Source organism: Hakea prostrata, chromosome 5 (assembly GCF_041222555.1).
Source record: "Hakea prostrata isolate BN-2017 chromosome 5, UWA_Hpros_2, whole genome shotgun sequence".
In the NCBI taxonomy this organism is placed as follows: Eukaryota; Viridiplantae; Streptophyta; class Magnoliopsida; order Proteales; family Proteaceae; genus Hakea; species Hakea prostrata.
The window spans coordinates 51,262,426-51,280,019 of record NC_142604.1 but is presented as its reverse complement, the minus strand read 5'-3'; the positions used below and the strand labels follow the sequence as shown (position 1 = coordinate 51,280,019).

The following is a 17,594-nucleotide window of genomic DNA, read 5'->3' as shown; positions in this document are numbered from 1 at the left end:
CTTGGTTCTTTGCCATGTCCTAAAAGTAGCCTTCTTATTCTTGGTGGCTACTTGAACCTCATCATCCCACCACCATGTTCTCTCTATAGAAATGATGCTTTCGTTCAATTCACTGAGTACATTTTTAGCGACCTTCCTGTTATAAGCAACCATCTCATTCCACATCATGTTAGTGTTCCCCTTAAACTCCCACTTGTTTGATTACTTGACTAATATAATATATTAGGGACTCCTTTTAAGTTCTACGACCTTATCCTAGGGTACCTAACCTCACACTTCTTATGAGCTTGTGGAGCAAGACACACATGTAAGACATTAGTCTATGTTGTGTGGTCAAGCATCCCCTAGGATCACCTTTTTGTCCTTAACATAACAATCTATCAAACCTTCTAGTTAGGAGAAATTTATTTGGCTATAGAGATGTCCACTTTTGAGGGAAATTAAATGCTTCTCTCTCTTTTCAAAGTAAGTATTTATAGTAGCTAAATAAAAAACTACAAGTAAGTCCAAAACCGAGATCCCTTCTTAATTTTTTCCCCCTATGCTGTATCCTTTATGCACACTTTCATAATCGCTTTGGGTTTTCCTGATATCCATTTAGATCACCCCTTGTGAAGCTCTTCTCTTTAACAATTCTTTGTACCAGTCCATCCATCTATTCACAAAAATGTAACTTATTGCTTCCATCCAATCCTTCTTGAGGTGCATATGCACTAATTATATATACAATCTCTTATCCAACACATGCTTGATGGATATGGTCTTATTGCCAATACTTTTGACATCCTCAGCATCATTCTTTAAATCTTTATCCACTATTATGCCCACTCCATTTTTGTTACTTTTTATCCCCAATATACAAAAGTTTAAAGTCATCCAACTCTTTAGCTTTGTTACCCTTCCATCTAGTCTCTTGAATACAAGCTATACTGATCCTTCTTTTCTTCATAACATCTATCAATTCTAGGCGCTTATTGGTTAAAGATTATGTTCCAAGATACCAATCTAAATAGAACAAAATTAATTTGACCCAAATAGTAATTTTTTTGTGTACTTGGCTTACACACTGGACTTATGGGCCCATAGAATAGGCTTATGACCACATAAACATCTGAAAAAAAGGCCCAACCCTAGGTTGATTTCAAAGGAAAACAGGCCAGTTTGGTGTTGGACCTGCATCATCCCTAGCATAGAATTTATCATATAAAGTTGTAGAATCCATGTAAAAGGGTGTGGCTGAGTTTTTTTGTTGCTGGCTGCCGACGTGGCGCACCGAGCCTTTTCCTTTACCCAGGCTTGGGACTAGTAGCAAATACTGGAGAGTATTGGATTAAACAAAGGACATGGAACAAAAATGATATGAGCTATGCCTTCCACATAGAACTTGACCAGCATGTCACCAGCCCATGTGGCTTCCCACTGAAGGTACCATTGCATCACGTAGAAATTTACTAGCAAAAAGAGAACAGATTGTCAAAATTCTTGGTGAGGCTCAACACCCCTTTTGTTAAGTGGCTTTGAAATAAAAAGGGATTATGCATAGCTTAGGCCTTGTATTTAGCATGACCGCAAACAAAGCCTGATTTGAAGGCAAGAATCCATGGAGCCGACCCCATTTAGTGGAGACAAGGCTGCTTCTTGTTGTTGTTTGAAATAAAACAGGATTAGGGGTGTCAACAAAAACTTGTTGAACCGAACCAACCCAAACCCACCTTGGGCTTGGGCCGGTCCCAACCCTTTTAAACCCGGGGGGTGGGGGGGCTTGGGTTACAAAATAATTAGCCTTCACAAGAGGGGTCAGGTTCGAGTTTAGCCCTTTGCCCAACTCGAACCAGTGTTGGTTTAATTTCATCAAAATTATATTTAAAATTTAAATTGGCTATAAACAAATTGAGTATCCCTTTTGTTTTTGGTATGCAACAATCAAGTATTAGGGGTGTCAACGGGCCGGGTTGGGGCAGGCCAGCCTTGAACCGTTACCTTACCCTAGAGACTCAAATTGAAACCTAAGCCCGGCCCAACCCTGTCAGGGTTTTAAAATCCCCAACCATAACCTGACCTGGACAGGGCCCAGCGCAACCCGACTCTCCTTGATTAACCTTGATAGGGTTGGGTTGGTATTGATTTACCTTGGCGCTGACCGTACTTTTTATTTTTGAAGGGTTAATTAATTAATTCTAATTGTGGAAATATATTTAGCCAGTTAGGGTTAGTTGGATACCAAGATTGTTACTTACCAAAAAAGAAGGGATACTTAGTGATAAGAATTGAGGATTTAATGTAGGAAGGAATGGGAAAAATCAAGGGAAAGAATGAAAATAGGGTAAGGATTTGATCACTTCCAAGGGGACCAACCTCCAAATTAGCCAAACTGCCAAAGGCTGTGAGTTGTATATTATTGCTTGTTTTCCAAATTAGCCAGAGGCATTACATAGATAGAGCTCCTAATCTTCTAATTGCAAAAACGAATAAAAGAACATAAGTAACGCCATTCCTATACCAATTATAACTAACAATCCTATTAGGACTCAATCAGACAATCCTATTTCATTTGTAACTAATGATTCTATTATGACTCAATCAACCAATCCTATTATGACTCAACCAAATCTCGCTTACCAAAAAATGCTCAATAAAATCCTTAAGATTTAGGAATCCTAGCACTTAGATTGTTACTTACCAAACAGGATCAAGCTCAAGGGTGGAGGAGGAGGAGGGAGGGGCCTATGCTCTAGAGGAGACAAAGAGGGAGAGAGAGGCTCCTTGAGGATGCTCGAGGTGTATATACTTTGGGCAATAACTACTTGAGAGAGGATACATGTGCAGTGCCAAGGGTGTCCAGCCAAAAGGAGATGGTGGAGCTATTGGAGATGCAGAAGGAGGTGGCTGACAATGAGGGGGGAGTAAACCCAACTCACCTAGATGGAGTTCTCTTTGTGGGAGATCTTCCAAAGAGTTTGAGAAAGCCAATGACATTGTAGTCCCTAATTCTTCAGATTTTGAGGACTCCTCCAGATTTTGCAGATGGCTTTCCAATTGATGGGATGGAGGAACCGAGTGGTTTCCTTACTTTTTTTGGAGAAAGCTACAGAAAAAGGATTTAATGGAGGTGATGGTGGTTTTGGGAAGGGTGAAGATGTCGCACCAATAGATGTAAGAGGGCTGGGGGGCTGACTTGGTTAGATCATTCATTCTGTCAAGAATATGATTCCGTAATAATTGTACACTGTTTTCTTATATCTTGAATACTTGATTTGTGCTGGAGAATTTCTTTCCTGTATGTGTCAGCTGCTAATACTATAGCTTTTCTTTTACTAGCTTATTTTAGCTTGCCAAAATGTGATGGGGGGAATGGAACTTGCTCTTAACTCTTATGCTCCATTGTACATTGACATTTACGATCCCTTCATTTGCTGCAGGTCAATATTTGGTGTAATTCAACCCAGAAGCTTTTACATAGTATTGACACCGGGCACTCTGCCAACATATTTTGTACAAAATTTATCCCTGAAACTTCCGATGAGCTTGTTGCGTCAGGGGCAGGAGATGCTGAAGTAGGCTCCTAATGAAATTAAATTCTGTATGGTAATTTTCCTTGTTTTTGCCTGAAGATTGTTGGTAAATATATGTCCTGATTCGTTTACAGGTTCGCATATTCAATTTGTCACATTTAAGTGGTGGAAGAACAGAAGAGACTGCAGTTACTCCTTCAGCACTTTTTCGATGTCATACAAGGAGAGTCAAAAAGTTAGCTGTAAGTACTATCCTGAAACAAAATTTTCGTTATCAAGGTGGTTAGCTTTCAGAAGACAGCTGGGGATCTATCCAGTGGGTTTTATTTGCAACCTTGTAAGGAGAGACCTATCAGTTTTCATGGGAAGTTCGGTTTTATGAGCGATACATCCATGATTTTGAAACTTAATGCTCATGATTCTGCTATTATGTGGCAGGTTGAAGTTGGAAATCCTAATGTAGTATGGAGTGCAAGTGAAGATGGAACTTTGAGGCAACATGACCTACGGGAGAGTGCTTCATGTCCTCCAGTTGGTTCTTCACACCAACAATGCTGTAATGTTCTTGTGAGTCATTGATCCCGGCTTCTTTCCATCTTGTTCTTGACACATGGTTGCATTCATCTCTTTTGAACACCCAGTATCTGCATATTATCATTTGCTTTCTCTCCCTAGGTTTATCAACGCTGCAATGCATGCCCATTGTCTCTCTCCAAGGTTTATCAACAGTTAGCATGCCCATTGCGCAAAATGTTTTCCCTGATCTGTTCATCTACTGTGTCCATCTATATAAAATGTTGTTTTCTCTCGTATGCTTGAAAGATTCCCATTCTTTCTAACTTTAGTTTAACGAGCTTTTATATATTTTTGTATTGCTGTTTTCTTCCAGTTGCTTCAGGTTTTTATTTGTTGATGTGATAAATATGGCTGATTCTATATCAATGAAGGAAGTTTGCTAGAAGGTGTTCCTCTCATGCTTCTAACAACTCATTCATTCTATGTGTAGTGACAAATGCTTTGGCTTTCTCTCCCAAGGTTTATCAACACTTAAATGCATGCCCATTGGGCACAACTTTTTCCCCTGATCAATTCAATTAATCTACTGTGTCCATCTAGATAAAAAATTGTTTCTCATATGCTTGAAAGATTCCCATTCTTCCTAACTTTAGTTTAACGGGCTTTTATATATGTTTGTATTGCTGTTTTGTTCCAGTGCTTCAGGCTTTTATTTGTTAATGTAATAAATATGCCTGGTTCTATATCAATGAAATAAGTTTGTTAGAGGATGTTCCTCTCATGCTTCTAGCAACTCATCTCTTCTACGTGTAATGACAAATGCATTGGCTTCTCTCCCAAGGTTTATCAACACTGTAATGCATGCCCATTGGGAGAACATTTTCGCCTGATCAATTCAATTTATCTACTGTGTCCATCTAGATAAAAAATTGTTTTCTCTCATATGCTTGAAAAATTCCCGTTCTTTCTAGCTTCAGTTAAATGAGCTTTTACTTTTGTTTGTATTGCTGTTTTGTTCCAGTTGGTTCAGGTTTGTATTTGTTAATGTGATACATATGCTTGGTTCTATATCAGTGAAGGAAGTTTGCTAGAGGGTCTTCTTCTCATGCTTCTAACAACTCATCCCTTCTATGTGTAAACAAATGCATTGGCTTTCTCTCCCAAGGTTTACCAACACTAAATGCATGCCCATTGGGCAAAACTTTCTCCCTGATCAATTCAACTTATCTACTGTTTCCTCCATCTATGAAAAAAAAAAATCGTTCTTTCATATGCTTGAAAAATGGCCTTTCTTTCTAACTAATAACAAGTGCAACTTAATGTATAATATTATCGAGATTTTATGCCACATTTATAAATTAAGAGCTTCTATAAAGGCTTAACGATATGCCAAATCTTCGATCCTCCTTTCATAGTTCCAATTAGGGTTCCAACTTGGTTTGGTTTGTTATGGCTGATGAAAGGTCCAACTTAAGACAGTCCACAACTTGATTCAACCTGAGCTGTGGGCCAACCTGATTCTCACTTGTTGGATTACTTAGAGAAAAAAAGAAACCTAGACACTTCTGAGTTCTGACACAGAAAAGTGTAAAAAGGACCGTGATGTAAACAGTTTCCAGGGTTTCCCCAGGGCCTAGCGTTACTTCCCTAAACCCTCAGACCCCTAATTTGATTATGGGGTATTTTGGTAATTTTACCAATTTTTGGCTGTCTTAGGTCTGGGCCCCATTGAGTCCAATTTGTTGGTTGGACCCTAGATTTATTTTTGTTTTCTCATTTGCATTAGTATTTTGTGAGCTACTGCAGAGTCCTTGTCTAGATGTGATTCCTAGTTGTGTTGGGACTAGGGATCTCTTAATTTTGACTCTACTTTTTATTAGGACTCCATATCTACTATCAGAATCCTAATTGGATCTCTCTAGAGTAAGTTATGATAGAGTCCTTGTTTATGTTGGAGGTGGTCAAGTCAGAGTCCTAACTAGAACTAGCAAGTCAGTGTTAGGACCCCTCTTAAATCTATGATTTAATCTCAAGATAAACAAGCAACAGCAACACTACGATGGTTATTTTCATTAAGATGGGAATAACTACTGAACAAGACACTCTCAATGTCTCAGCTGAATTGCTGCTGCCAATAACTCAAAACAGAACAATTAGAGAGAAAAACACCAAAAACCCTACCAAAGCCCTACTCGAGAGACCCCTCTCTCCCAGCAAGTTCAACTTGCTCTCTATTCCATAATTTCCTTCCTTCTCTCACTTCCCATTCCCCCTTTTTTATGTACCAACATTCCTAACAACCTCTTACACCTCACTCCAATATTTTTTTGCTAGGTGGCCGATCATCTGTGTTCCTCTGCTCTCAGTAGGGTTGTGGTTTCTGCCTAATAATTTGCCACCTGTTGCTTTCTTGTTGGACTGGCTTTGATCTCTTGTATTTGCTGGTGATAATCCTACGCTACTTCCCCTATTCTTTCGTTTGTACACTCGAGTCACTAGGGGCTTATCAACACTCCCTCCTTTAAGTTTCACCTTGTCCTCAAGGTGGAATTCTGGAAATTCATTGTGCAGTTCAAGAAAATCCTCCCAAGTATTCTCACATGAGGGTAAATTCTTCCATTGTATGAGATGTGCCTAACCCCAAAAACTCATAAAAGGTGCAAGGTTAATTATCCCATGATAAGATGGTGGGACTTGAAAGGAGAGTGCTTAAAATCCTTTGCTAATGAAGTAGTCGAACAAGGAAAGTGGGATTTTGAGGGGGACACTAATGCTATGTGGAATAAGATGGCTATGTGTATCAAGAAGGTGGCTAAAGATGTCCTAGGTGAATTAAAAGGAAAACTCAATTCTTATAGAGAGACATGGTGGTGGGATAGTGAGGTTTAAGTTGTCATTAGGAATAAGAAAGCTAGTTTTAAGACATGGCAAAGAACTAAGGATGTTGAGGATCTTCAAAGGTATAGGTTGGCTAGAAATGAAGCTAAGAAAATTGTAGGAAAAATAAGGGAGAAGTATGAAGAGTTATACAATAAGTTGGGCACAAAGGAATGGGAAAAATCTATTTATAAGATAACTAAAAGTAGGGATAGGAAGAGTAGAGATCTTGAACATGTTAGATGTATTAAAAATGGAGATGGTAAAGTATTAGTATGTGATGAGGACATTAAGAAAAGATGGAAAATCTATTTCTTTAGTCTACTAAATGAGCATGCTTCAAGCACCTATGATTTGGATAATTACACCATTTACCAAGACACCAATTTTCAAACATATATGCAGAATTTCGATGTCTAAAGTAAAAGAAACACCAAGGAGGATGAAACTAGGCAAGACATGAGGTCTTGATGAAATCCCAATAGAAGTATGGAAGAGCTTAGGAACCCGTGGACTAGTTTGGTTGACTAAGTTGTTTAGTAAGATTATGAGCATAGGGAATGCCAGACGAATGGAGGAGAAGTATCGTGGTTTCAATTTACAGAAATAAAGGAGACATTTAAAGCTATAATAACTATAGGGGCGTTAAACTGATGAGCCAACTATAAAATTATGGGAGAGTAACTGAAACCCATTTGAGACACTTAACCACAATTACAGAGAACCAATTTGGATTTATGCCAGGAAGATCTACAAAGGAGGCTATTTACCTATTTAGGAGACTTATGGAAAGGTATAAAGAGTATAGGAAAGACCTTCATATGGTATTTATTGACGTAGAAAAAACTTATAATAGAGTTCCTAGAGCGTTAATTTGGCAAGTACTAGAGAAAAGAAGTACGGGGTCGAACTATGGGGAACTGAAAGGTTAAGTTACTAAGATTGAATTTAACAAAACTAAATTTAAACTAAATCTATTAACTAATGTAAAACGTTAACTGTGAATATGTGAAGATCTTTGGGATTTCGAATCCCCAATGCTTTTCCCTAATCGATATAACTCTACACTTCAAAGTAAATTAGGGATGGTCTTCCTAGATATGCCCTATCTTCACAAGACTATCGTCCTTCGCGGAAGCTTGGCACGCTTAGTTCGCTGAGTTATAGAACATCTTTGGCCAAACTCAAACACAATCAACTAGAAGATATAGAACAATCAACTTAATGAAATAAGCATGGTTCATCTACATCCCAAAGCAAAGGAACTAGCTACTCATTATTACAAAGTTCATAAGAAAAATAAAGATGAAACATAGGGAGAGAGAGAGAGATGTGGTCTTCTTCTTCAGCAATGAGAGAGATGAGAGCCGCATTCGCCGTCTTCTTTTCTGTGGTTGGCTTCTCTTTTATGTCTCCCGCACACAATGAATCCCCTCTCTTTACCCGTCGATTTGACCTTTATTCTTTCGGAATTTGGAAAAACTCAAAACTGGAAAGTTGTAGATATTTTCAATATCGTTTCATAGCATCTTGAATCATCGAAATCCAAGCTCATACGAGAGAGATATGCCCAAAATACTGAAGGTAGGTCTGTTTGCCCGATTTTCAGATTTATTACCAATTTTGTTCCTTAGACCTCCACCTATTTCCAATTTGGCTAAGATCTCACTTTTCATGATTTCTTGAGCAGCAAGATTGAATGCCATGATTTAAAATCCACCAATATCTAATATATTTGCCAACTTTACTCCATATTATCTCTAATATCCAAAATCTCCTTATTCCTGAAAAATACACAAAAATACTCAATTAGATCTCTTTAATTAAATAAGTATGGGGAATTAAATCAAATAAATAATGGTAAATGCATGCTTATCAATAAAGAGTATAGGAAAGACCTTCATATGGTATTTATTGACGTAGAAAAAACTTATAATAGAGTTCCTAGAGCGTTAATTTGGCAAGTACTAGAGAAAAGAAGTATTGCAAGTAAATATGTAGACATAGTTAAGGATTTGTATGATGGTTCAGTGATAAGTGTAAGAACAATTGGGGGGAGGGGACAAAGTAATGAATTCCCACTTAAAGTTGGGCTACATCAAGGATCAACTTTAAGCCCCATATTTATTTGCACTTGTAATGGATGAATTAACTAAAGACATTCAAGATGAGGTCCCTTGGTGTATGTTTTTGTTGATGATATTGTGTTGATAGATGAGACTCAAGTGGGGATTAATACCAAGTTAGAATCATGGAGAGCAACTTTGGAATCAAGAGGCTTTAAATTAAGTAGAACGAAGATAGATTATCTAGTTTGTAACTTTAGTCATGATAGGGCAGATGATGAGGTGGTGAAACTTGATGATAAGGAGATTCCTCAGAGTGATTGTTTTAGGTACCTCGGTTCAATCATAAATAAAGAGGTGATATAGAAGATGATGTTCGCAAAGAATTAAAATAGGATGGATGAAGTGGAGATGTGCGTTCAGGGTCTTTTGTGATTGACGTATTCCATTAAGGCTTATAGGAAAATTTGATAGGACCGTTGTTCAACCAGCTATAATGTATGGTGCAGAGTGTTGGGCTGTTAAAAACAACCATATAGATAAACTCAATGTAGCATAAATGAGGATGTTAAAATGGATGAGTGGCAAAACTAGAAAGGATAAGATAAGGAATGATCATATTAGAGTTGGTTTGGGAGTTGCTCCCATAAATGATAAGCTTAAAAAACGTCGTTTAAGGTGGCACAACCACATTCAACGGAGACCCATGTGGCAAAACTAGAAAGGATAAGATAAGGAATGATCATATTAGAGTTGGTCTGGGAGTTGCTCCCATAAATGATAAGTTTAAAAAATGTCGTTTAAGGTGCCACAACCACGTTCAACGGAGACCTATAAATGCTCCTGTGTAGAGAAGTGATATAATTCAAATTGAAGGAACTAGAAGAGCTAGGGGCAGACCTAAGATAACCTTAAGAGAAGTGGTGAGAAATGATATGTATAGCTTAGGACTTGTATCTAGCATGATCTCAAACATAACTGATTAGAAGGCAAGAATCCATGTAGCCTACCCCATTTAGTTGGGACAAGGCTTATTGTTGTTGTTGTTGAAACAAGGAACCACTATTGTAAAGAACCAGTTTGGTTTTATGCCAAGATGATTTACAATGGAAGCTATTTACCTTATTAGGAGACTTAGGGAAATGTATAGAGAGTGTAAGAAAGATCTTCTTATGGTATTTATTGACATAAAAAGAGCTTATGACGAAGTCCCTAGAGCGTTAATTAGGCAAGTTCTAGAGAAAATAAATGTTGCGAGTAAATATGTGGTCACATTTAAAGATATGTATGATGATGATTTTCTTACAAGTGTAAGAATAACAGAGGGACAAGGGGGTGAATTCCTGATTATTGTTGGGCTACATCAATGATCATTTTTAAACCCATATTCTTTTGCACTTATAATGAATGATTTAATGAAAGACATTCAAGGTGAGGTTTTGGTGTATGTTTTTTAGCTGCTAATATGGTTCTAGTATATGAGACACAAGTAAGGATTAATACCAAGTTAGATCATGGAGAACAATTTTGGAATTAAAATATCTAGTGTGTAACTTTGGTCATGATTGGACAGATGATGAGGTGGTGAGATTTGATGAGATGAAGATTCCACAAAACGATTATTTTAGGTACCTTTGGTAGATCATAAATAAAAATGGTGATATAAAGGATGATGTTTCCCAAAGAATTAAAATAGGGTGGATGTAGTGGAGAGATACGTACAAGGCTTGTTTGATCGACCTATCCCTTTAAAGCTCAAAGCAAATTCTATAGGACCCTCATACGACCAGCTATTGTGTGTGGTCAAGAGTGTTGTACTGTTAAGAAGCATCATATAGATAAACTTAGTGTAGTAGAATTGAGGATACTAAGATGGATGAATTGCAAAAGTAGGAAGGATATGGTAAGGAATGATCATATTAGAGCTGGACTAGGTCAATGTGTTGTTCTGACAAATGATAAGCTATAGGAAAGTCGGTTGGCCAGGCCATGTACAATGGAGGCCTTTAAATGCCCCTATACGGAGAAGAGATTTAATCCAAATAGAAGGAATTAGAAGAATTAGGTGCAGACCTAAGATAACCTTAACTGAAGTGGTGACTGGTGAGAAAGGATATCCGTAACTTAGGCATTGTATTGAGTACATAGTTGTCACGGCGATGAGGAGCCCTTCAAGGCGCTTTTGAGGCGGTCGAGGCGTTTTAAGTGAAATTTTTACTTTTTAGTGTACATCTCATACACTAATTCATTATAAACCTATCATATCTTGTATAATAAAAAAAATTAATATTAGCCATTTAGCCTACCTCAAGTCATCTAACATACTACAAACCACACATAGTAGGTCCTAAATAAATTCCAAGTATCATACTACTTGGAGTAGGAATAGGATGCAGTAACCAGATAGTAGGTTCAGAGTATGAAAGATGTTGAATGACCTTTAAACAACAGTAATCAAATACTACTTGGAGTAGGAATAGGATGCAGTAACTAGATAGTAGGTTCAGAGTATGACATCAGAACAGTACATGAATAACAACCACGTGAGAGTCACAGAGAAGTAGCTATGTCACAGGATATCAGGAACCACAACAAAAACTTTAATTGCAATTTGCAAGTCACAGAGAAGTAAATAATCAGTTAATAATCTCCAAACAGAAATTAAACAACGAGTAGCAACTTATAACATTGTTAAAACATAGAAGAAAAAAAATAATAATAATAAAAAAAGCATGCCGGCGACATACCGTCGCCTGAGATGGTGAACAAAATCACTGGAGGCCGTTGCAAAACATTAGTGAATTAATGTTACAAATGATCCCATGTATTCCATGTAACATTTGTATAAGCATTCAGCCATTAGATTATTCCCAATTGAAATCTAATTTTCAATTTATTTTTGGCCTTTGATTTGGAATAAAAAATGGTGGTTTTTTAAAAATACCATAAGGAGGCTGCCTCAAGGTTTGAGGCATTTGAGGCGATGCCGAGGCGACGCCTCAGAGCCCGAGGCGACCGCCTTATGGGCTCCAATTGAGGCGAGTATCGCCTTAGACCCGCTAATGCCGCTAGGACGCCAAGGCGTTGCCTAGGTGACGCCTAAGCAACGCCTTGACAACTATGATTGAGTATGGCCTGAAATAGAGCTGATTGGAAGGCAAGGATCCATGTACCCTACCCCATTAGTTGGGAAAATGCTTCTTCTTATTGTTGTTATAAAGGAGGTAGGTTGGGTATAGAGCACCCAACTCTTACATGTTGGTGCCATGCATAAATTATTACAAATGTGACCGTAAGTCAAGAAACAAACAAATCATATGCCAAGTTTCATGGTAAGTGACAAAAGGAAAATTGAATTAGAGTAGCATGATAAATCAATACCTTTCTTTGCTTTCCTGTGGTTAAAGGCTGTGAATAAGTGCTTACTCGCTATCTAATTCCACAGACACTATTTCAAAGGCCTTCTTTTTTTTGGATGAATAAATAATAATTAAAAGACGAAAAGGAAACAAGATACAAGGTCTTTAAGAAGAAGACCGAAAAGAAGATGTGAGACCCCAAGAGACAACAATATGCCTATTCCTTGGGGTATCATCAACAGGGGGATGGGGGGTAGCTAATAGTCTAGAAGAAACATCAAAATAGATGGCATTCCAAATCTTGTCTATAGAGTGATATTTGGATGTCCATCTTCGAAGGTTGCGCTCCCACCAAAGGTGATGGATCAAGGCACAAAACACTAGCTTACCAATCCGATCATAGATAGAAGAACCTGAAAAGTTTCTCAAAATCCAAGATCAATCTCGATCAAACCCGTAGGAATGCCTCAAACGGGGCCATATGGAGGTAAGGACTTTTCCCCAGATAGATCTGAAGAAAGGGCAAGAAAAGAAAATGTGCTCAAGGTTCTCCAAGCCAGACCAACAGAAGATGCAGTTGGGGTTAACGGGGAAGTGGCAGTTGGTTAGGAATGATTGGGTGGGGAGGGCATGGTTGAGGGCTCTCCAAAGGGTAAGGGAGTGACGGGGAATATAGCCTTTGAACCAAACCAAAGGGGGCCAAGGGGGCCAAGGGGGCTTAGGGTTATGGGATCTGAGAAGGTTCCAAGCTGATGAGGTGGAAAAGGATTTGGTGGGGGAAGGGGAAGGGAGCCAAATGGTGAGGTCGTGAGAAGAGCTAGAGAGAGGAGGGAGAGATTCCCAAACCTGTGTGAGAATGGCCAGGGGGTAGGGATCCATGATGCATTTGAGATGAAGGCTGACAAGGGGGTGGATTTGGGGATGTGGGTGTCGTAGACAGTGCAGGGACCAAAGTGGTTATAGAGAATGTTCATCGGATGCCACGGGTCAAGCCAAAAGGAAGTGGAAAAGCCAGTAGAGACGGAGATAGAAATAGTAGAGATGGCGCGAGGGTGCAACAAGAGAATTTTTCTCCAAACCCATGAAGGGTTGGAGGAAACATTGTTGCGTTTGAAAGGCCTTCTTGGTAGAAGAATATCTTAAAGTGTTACACGTGGCAAGTAAACTTTGTTCTGTATTCTGGTCAGTTGGAAACCACAGCAACAAAAAAATCTTGGTGCATCACTCAAATGGTGCATTTTTTGCTGGCCTGTTTTGATTGGTCATTTTAGTGGGGAGCAGCCATAGCATGCTCTGATACTTAAGGGGAACCTTGTTTTCGTCTAAATAAACGTTTGTAAACCTTCATCAAATTATCAAAAAAAATTGCATGTGTTATTTTAGATTCTCAATTAACATTTGTAAACCTTCATCAAATTATCAAAAAAAGTCACATGTGTTATTTTAGATTCTCACACTTGGCTGGCAATTCAATGTCAAACTCTACCGCATTTTTTTTGTAAATGGGCTATCCTACACATTGTTTTAGTACTATCATACATGATAGGCAAGTAAAACAGTCAGAGAATGCAACCAGGGATGAAGGAACATAGTACTGATTAGTTAGTTTGGAGGTAGTTAAAGAAGAAACCAAAAGCTACAGACTACAGTTCTCAATACATAGACACCCAGATCCTAGCAATAAAATTGTATGACTATCTAATATTTTGATCTGTGACATGCTGGATTTAGTCCACTCTTGGTTGCTGACATGCAACATCCTCTGATTCGATGACAGATGCATGCCATCTCATAGTGCAAAAACGAGAGTAGTCCTCCACAGCTGCCCTAAAAACGGCCAAATCCACATATTGGAGGTAACTTGTCCTAGGGTAGGGGTCACCATGATGTGAAGTATAAGCTATTGAGCCAATTTCAGAAGTTGGTGTTGGCACAATATACAGCTGGTCTACTGGATGCTAGATAAGAGAAGAGGATTTTGATACAGTCTGCTATGTCCCTGTGATAATGAGCGGTGCAATGGTTGAAGAAGATACATGCTCCCTATTGCCATCGATTATGCACTGAAATCTGACTCGCAACTCTCTCTGGTAAAGGATAGTGCATGGTAATATCCACCATCACTGTTGTCCCCTATAGACTGCCTCACAGACTGCTAGACAAGCTATCAACTTCCATACAATTATACAATCAGACTGCTTATCTGAGCAGAACCTGTGATGGGCCCTCTTGTGTAGCCTACATTTGAAGGAGGCCGAGTTGCACCAGGATTTGTATCCTAGGTAGCATTCACAACCTGGTCTCCCCAGTGAATCAAATTGGCTGTAGCTTCTGTACCTCCATTGCCTGCTCATGCACCTATTGAATTGTTGCTAGTATTTCCCATCATCTTCATTCCCATCAGGATCATCATTATCACAATCGTCACCGCCATTTCTGTTGTTGCCATCACCTCTGTGTAGATGCTAATGGTATGTGAGCCTGACCACCTGAGTAAGTGGACCAAAATCCCTGTCAAGTGTAGGTTTGAACAGTTGGGGTCTCTGGGATTGCATCTGACCCTCTGAAGCTCTATCTTGAGACCAGGCGTCAAACCTGCAAAACCTGTTGAAAGTTGATACAAGTTTCAACCTGGAACAAACCAGTTTCAACCCTTGGTTTTTTATCAGACAAGGTTGAAAGTTTGACTGAAACATAGAGTCCATGCTTCTTCCATCAATAAGGTTTTACTTGTCCCTCCCCCCCCCCCCCCCCCCCCCCCCCCAAAAAAAAAAAAAAAAATAAAATAAATGGAGTGCTAAAATTGACCAAAATCAGCTGGGGCTGTTCCCATCATGGTGGGAGATCTTGCTCGACCCACTCCAAAATAGCGAGATCTTGACCGAGATGGCGAGGTCTACCAAAATTTTGGCATAATCTCGGTGGCCCATCTCGGTGGGTTTTAGGGCCCCGGTTGGGCTGAAATTTGGTATTTAGCCTATTTAAGGTTTTTTGAACACATTGGTGGCCTTAGATTTGTGAGAAAATAACCCTAAGTATGTCTTCTAAGTCGACCCTATGTGTAAAATCAATGTGCTATGAAATGCAAGGTTAGACAACATGTAATGTAGAGATATCAAGTAATTCATGTTATCAACTATAAAGTATCAAATACATTACACATCAAACTATCAAAGAACTTAAATGTCTTCAAAATTTTACAACCATAAGAAGTTTTAGACTTCTAGTAAGTCATAAATCATAATCCATAAGTTCACAATCACAAGAGTATTTGAGTAATAAGATTACAAGACTACAGGACAGCAAGAGTATCACTCAACATTCTGCATCAACTGATTCTGAACGGTGGCCACATATGACTCCCAAGTCAACTCATCACTGTAGTATGTCACATATCGGTTTAAATGTCACATTAAATTGGTTTCCATGAAAGTGTAGATCAAAGCTTGTGGATCAACATATATTTACATTAGACTTACACACCCATTGTAGAACATTCTATTTGAAAAAAAAATTCAAATTTGGGGGAAAATCTTACCTTTGTTGAAAATCTAGTTGAAATAAGCTTGAATGATGATAATTTGATGTTGTACATGTCTTAAAGATGTTTAGAAGTAGAATCCCCAACAAATTCCGGCCAAAAATCAAGTTTCTGGCAAGTTTTTATGGTTGCAACGAGAGAGAGGCGAGATCTTGGCGAGATGTGGCGAGATCTCCCATCTCGCAAATCTCGCCTCTCCTCTCGTCTCGCTATCTCAAAATAGCGAGATATCTCGCGAGATCTCCCACCATGGTTCCCATGTTACCTTTTCATGATATTTTCTTTCGGAAAAGGGAAAGCAAAGCTGAGAAACTTCTTTAGGATAAAGTTGAATATACGTACGCTCGAGGGTTTACACTTCCCTAAAGAATTTTATTCCTAAAGAGTGAATGTCTTGCGGGTGATTTGTGCTACCATTTTATTCTGTTTAATTGTTGGAATAATTCATGTTTTGGCTTTTCTGTATGTATTCTTTTGTGACAGCTTGAAGTTGGGACAAAGGCTTATTGGTTGTTGTTTTTGTGGCAGCTTGACTTGCGGGGGGGAGCAAAGAAGTCACTGGCTGATCCCCCAAAACATTGTCTACATTTAAAATCATGTGATATCAGTTCTACTAGACCTCACCTTCTCCTTGTTGGTGGAAGGTACCATTTTACTATTGATGTTTTCTGGATGGACTTGACTTCTAGTGATGAATTGTGATATTATCAACTAATCTGTCATTTGGAATGTGTGCAGTGATTCTTTTGCTCGATTGTATGATAGAAGAATGCTTCCACCATTGAGCTCTTGTCATAAAAGGATGAAACCACCTCCTTGTGTCAATTATTTCTGTCCGATGCATCTTTCTGACCATGTTAGTTGAGAACCTTTATTAGTTTCTTCTATGCTCTAGTCAGATAAACATTTGGTCACTTGAAGTGCTATGGTTTTCTACTTTGCTTTCATTCATGCATTGTGGCAGATTCTTTTTTTTTTTTTTTGGATGAATAAATAATCTATTAAAGAGACGAAAACAAAATACAAAAATCACGGGCAAACATCAGCTGGAAGGGGAGGTTTGGGAGTTAAGACCCCAGGACACAACAATGAGCCTGTTCCTTGGGGAATCAACAACCGGGGGGAGGGGAGAGGATGGAATCCTAGCTGAAACATCAAAATAAATAGCATTCCAAATGGTATCAATAGAGCGGGATTTGGAGTTCCAACGCCTGAGATTACGCTCCCACCATAGATGATGGACTGTGGCACCAAAGACTAGCTTACCAATACAATCGCAAATAGAGGTACCTGCGAATTTGCTCAGAATCCAAGACCAGTCACGTGTAAACCCAAATGAACGACGGGAACGGGGCCAAATGTAACTAAGGGCTTTTCTCCACAGGGCACTAGATAAAGGGCAAGAAAAGAACAAATGCTCAGTGTCCTCAATACCATTCCAACAAAGGATACAATTTGGGTTCACCGGGATTTGGCGGGAAATAAGGAAAGACTGTGTTGGCAGGGCTAGGTTTAAAGCTCTCCAGAGGGCGAGGGAATGACGGGGAATATGACCTTTAAACCATACTAGAGGAGGCCATGGAGGGGCTGGGGAGGGGGAGCGAAGGAGGTTCCAGGCCGAAGCCGTAGTAAAGGATTTGGAAGTGGGGGACCAGATAATAGTATCATGAGGGAGGGGGTAAATAGGGGGGAGGGAATTCCAAACTTGCGTGAGACTATAGTG

At 39.0% G+C, this 17,594-nt stretch overlaps 1 protein-coding gene across 4 annotated transcripts in view; it reads left to right on the top strand.

The window, feature by feature from the left end:
* The window catches only part of ASG2 (transducin family protein / WD-40 repeat family protein), a 73,814-nt gene that overhangs the window by 21,016 nt on the left and 35,204 nt on the right, over window positions 1-17,594 (top strand). For all 4 annotated transcript variants that reach the window (XM_089154565.1, XM_089154564.1, XM_089154563.1 and 1 more), the window contains exons 4-8: window positions 3,420-3,554; window positions 3,647-3,754; window positions 3,951-4,079; window positions 16,400-16,515; window positions 16,610-16,727. In XM_089154565.1, coding sequence (XP_089010691.1) covers window positions 3,420-3,554; window positions 3,647-3,754; window positions 3,951-4,079; window positions 16,400-16,515; window positions 16,610-16,727 — 606 coding nt within the window. The remainder of the gene's footprint in view (window positions 1-3,419; window positions 3,555-3,646; window positions 3,755-3,950; window positions 4,080-16,399; window positions 16,516-16,609; window positions 16,728-17,594) is intronic.